We start from the raw sequence: 3,130 nt of genomic DNA, 5'->3' as shown, positions 1-3,130 counted from the left end.
CTTTAGCAGTACAAAGGTTTGATTCAAAAGCAAGCAAAGTTAAAAAATTCGGGAAAATGTGAAGAGAATCTCCCCCTTTAGTGGCCCCTCTGCAATTGCCTGCAATCAGACACCAACAAGCACGGTCTCGCAGTTAATTGGAAATTTTTTTCTCACCACCCATTACTCAAAAGTTTCAAGAAAACCAGTCCTTTTAATTAACTGAAAAAGAAAAGGTGACCAAGTCTTTATTCTTTTTATGTAAAATTTTCAAGCCCCACCTGAAATATTCTGCTTGATATCTCCTATTTTATACATCAATTTTTTACCAAAACATGGGTTTTAATGTAATAACTCATTAAGTATATGGTAATCAATTGACACAGACACCCTCGAGATGATTTCATTTTCATCCGGAAAAGGGAAAACTACATTGCAATCTGAAACTCTCACTCTCTCACTCTCTCTTTGCTTGATCAATTGAAATGCTGCTGCTCCAACCAAGGCCAAAGGCCAGATTGATCATCAATGCCACAAAACATGTTGCTTAAGCTCTCTTCTTTGACCATATGATCAATCTTTTGGCACTGAAGTTCTGGCCTTGAAGTTGTTTGGAAAAGCTGAGCAACTCCTGTTGGTCTAGTAGAAGATGGAAAGAGGTTTCTGCTGTTCTGCTGAGTGGATAGAGGACTGTCAATAGCTGGGGTTCTTGAGATATCCAACTTGATTTCTGAGCTGTTCTCACTTCTATTGCTGCTGGAGCCCTCAGTTTCTTTATTCAGGTTGATGGATTCGGTGGGTTCTCTGCTTTTCAGTGCCAATATCTGCGGCAGTGAGTGGCAGCAGTGAAATTAGCAAATCCAAAATACCACAAATCTTAACATGCACCAAAGCTTCAACCATCAAACGTGTAATCAGCCTAAAACCAAGGTGTCAATGTCAAAAGGACCCAAATCATTGTTTATTTCCAAACCAAGGAAACTATGCGTTGCATGACAAGCATGTAATTGAGTGGAATCTGGTCTTTCTGAACTTACTGTGGATGATTGGAAAAAGCATCTTTGCAGAAAGCTATCATAAAAAGGTTCTGAAAGCCACGATATACAATTTTTCAAAAAGAAAAAGATCATGATTACCTAGCTTTATTGTAAAAAATCAAAACAATCAGACATAGCTAAACTTTAACATCCCTCCACTTCTTCTTCAATTTAGGATTAATTTCAATCATTCTCTCAGCAACCACATATCAGAAGGAAACAAAAATGAACTATAAAGAGGTAAAATACGTCGATCTTTTCCCGTAAGTTAAAGTTAATTTATACACATCAACAACAGAAAAGTTAGCTAAAAAGGTTGCTATAAAATGTTTAAGCTATTTTATCTTCTTAAGCAATTTTTTCATCTCTGCATGTAAGTATTTTGTTGAGAAAGTTATCTGAATTGGGCCATAGAATTCAAGAAAAATCGATCTTCCTTCCTAAGTTCTCTTCTTACAAAACAAGGATCTTTAAAAAACAATTGAACCTCAAACATAAGAAAATTGCAAACCTCAGTCTGAAGTTTTTGGTTCTGAGCTTGAAGTGCATCATTATCTGCCTTGATAGCTTCATATTGTCTTTTGAGAAGATCATAGTCCTTCTCCAACTGCTTGGTCTTCCACCTAGCCCTCCTGTTCTGGAACCATATAGCAATCTGTCTAGGCTGCAAGCCAAGAGCCCTCGCCAGCTGCATTTTCCTCTCAGGTTCAAGCTTGTTTCCCAACTCAAAGCTCTTCTCAAGTGTCTTCACCTGTTCCATGTTAAGCCTCCTTTTCTTCTCTCCTGCTTGTGATCCATCATCAGATAAATCCTCCTCAGCATTCGCTTCTTCTCCAAGTTCAATCCCCGAAAATGACATAGATCTCTTGCCCAGAAAGGATGCTCCTCCTGCATCAACATTTGAAACATGGTATTAATCCCATAATAAATTATTGCACTACTAGGTACTTGTTTATGTCTAAAGTGAGTACCATGGTACTCTTGAGGTGCACATGAAGTTATAATTGAGTTGAGTGAAGGTGGAGGTTGATGGTCATCTTGGTGAGGTGTTTGTAGCATGAAATTTGCTGGGAAGAAAGCCATATCATTGCTAGTCTATGCCTGCCACTGATCTTCAATAGCTGAATGATATTCTGATCACCATGTGGGATGAGAAGAGAAGAATAAAACTGTGTTGTTGTGAAACAAACAACAGATAAAGAATATGGTCTGATACAGAACACCTTCTGCTAAATTGAATAGGATGGAGATATTGTCCCAAAGGATGGCTTATAAAGCATATGAGGTTCTACGGAGAGAAGAAGTATTGTGAACAAGACTAAGGTCTAATGCGCCACATCTTCCGCTAATAAATTGAAGGAGATGGAGAAATTGTTGTGAAGGGTGGCTTATATACCTTATCAGTTTAAGGGGGAAGCTCTTGTTTTCTTATGTGATAATTTCAAAAGGAAAAGGAAGTTGGGAGGAAAAGGTGAGAGAAGAGAGAAGAGAGGAAGAGAGGGACAGGGGGTGAGATATGTTTGAATCTATAGTTCTATACACCAATATATATCACTGGATTCTTTATTTTACTTATTGAATTTAAGTTGGTGCAAGTTAAATAAAAATAAAAAGTTGAAAAGGGTTCTATTTTTCATGTACATGAAAGGGAAAAACAATTAGTCAGGCTTTTTAAACTTGCATCTATATTAGATGTCAAAATGACGTTTAGCGTTTGGAAAAAGAATAAAGAAAGAAGGATTATTTTTGGAAAGGAGAAAAAGAAAGCTAACTTCTCTGCGTCAACCTGTCTAATATTCCATTGGAGTGTGTGCATGTTAAGATCATTGCTTGCAATTATTTTCCTAATGATAAATTAGCTTCTCACTTAGGAGACAGGCAGTGGGTTTTTCCTTTACAAAGAAAGCTTGTCTTTAAATATAGTTATAGGAATTGGAATGGTAGCTAGCTATACAGAGGCTATGTCCATGATTCCTTTGCTCAAGCTATAGCAAATGTAGATTCACATATATTATACGCTTATTTATAACTTGAGAAAAAAAATACATCCCTAATGATCTTCATCAGTTAAACATTAAATAATGTGCAGTAGATGGAGTAGTTGGTAATTGTTA

At 36.8% G+C, this 3,130-nt stretch overlaps 1 protein-coding gene across 1 annotated transcript; it reads right to left on the bottom strand.

The window, feature by feature from the left end:
- Window positions 1-233: 233 nt before the first annotated feature.
- LOC114178826 (homeobox-leucine zipper protein ATHB-13-like) lies at window positions 234-2,553 on the bottom strand. Its single transcript, XM_028064939.1, has 3 exons — window positions 1,988-2,553; window positions 1,528-1,904; window positions 234-803 (listed from the first exon to the last, which is right to left on the bottom strand). Exons 1-3 carry the CDS (start codon window positions 2,097-2,099, stop codon window positions 456-458), a joined length of 837 nt encoding a protein of 278 aa, XP_027920740.1. The 5' UTR covers window positions 2,100-2,553; the 3' UTR covers window positions 234-455.
- Between the last annotated feature and the right edge of the window lie 577 nt (window positions 2,554-3,130).

This window comes from Vigna unguiculata, chromosome 3 (assembly GCF_004118075.2).
Source record: "Vigna unguiculata cultivar IT97K-499-35 chromosome 3, ASM411807v1, whole genome shotgun sequence".
Classification (NCBI taxonomy): domain Eukaryota; kingdom Viridiplantae; phylum Streptophyta; class Magnoliopsida; order Fabales; family Fabaceae; genus Vigna; species Vigna unguiculata.
The sequence above is the reverse complement of the archived record's forward strand: the minus strand, read 5'-3'. Positions and strand labels throughout refer to the sequence as shown.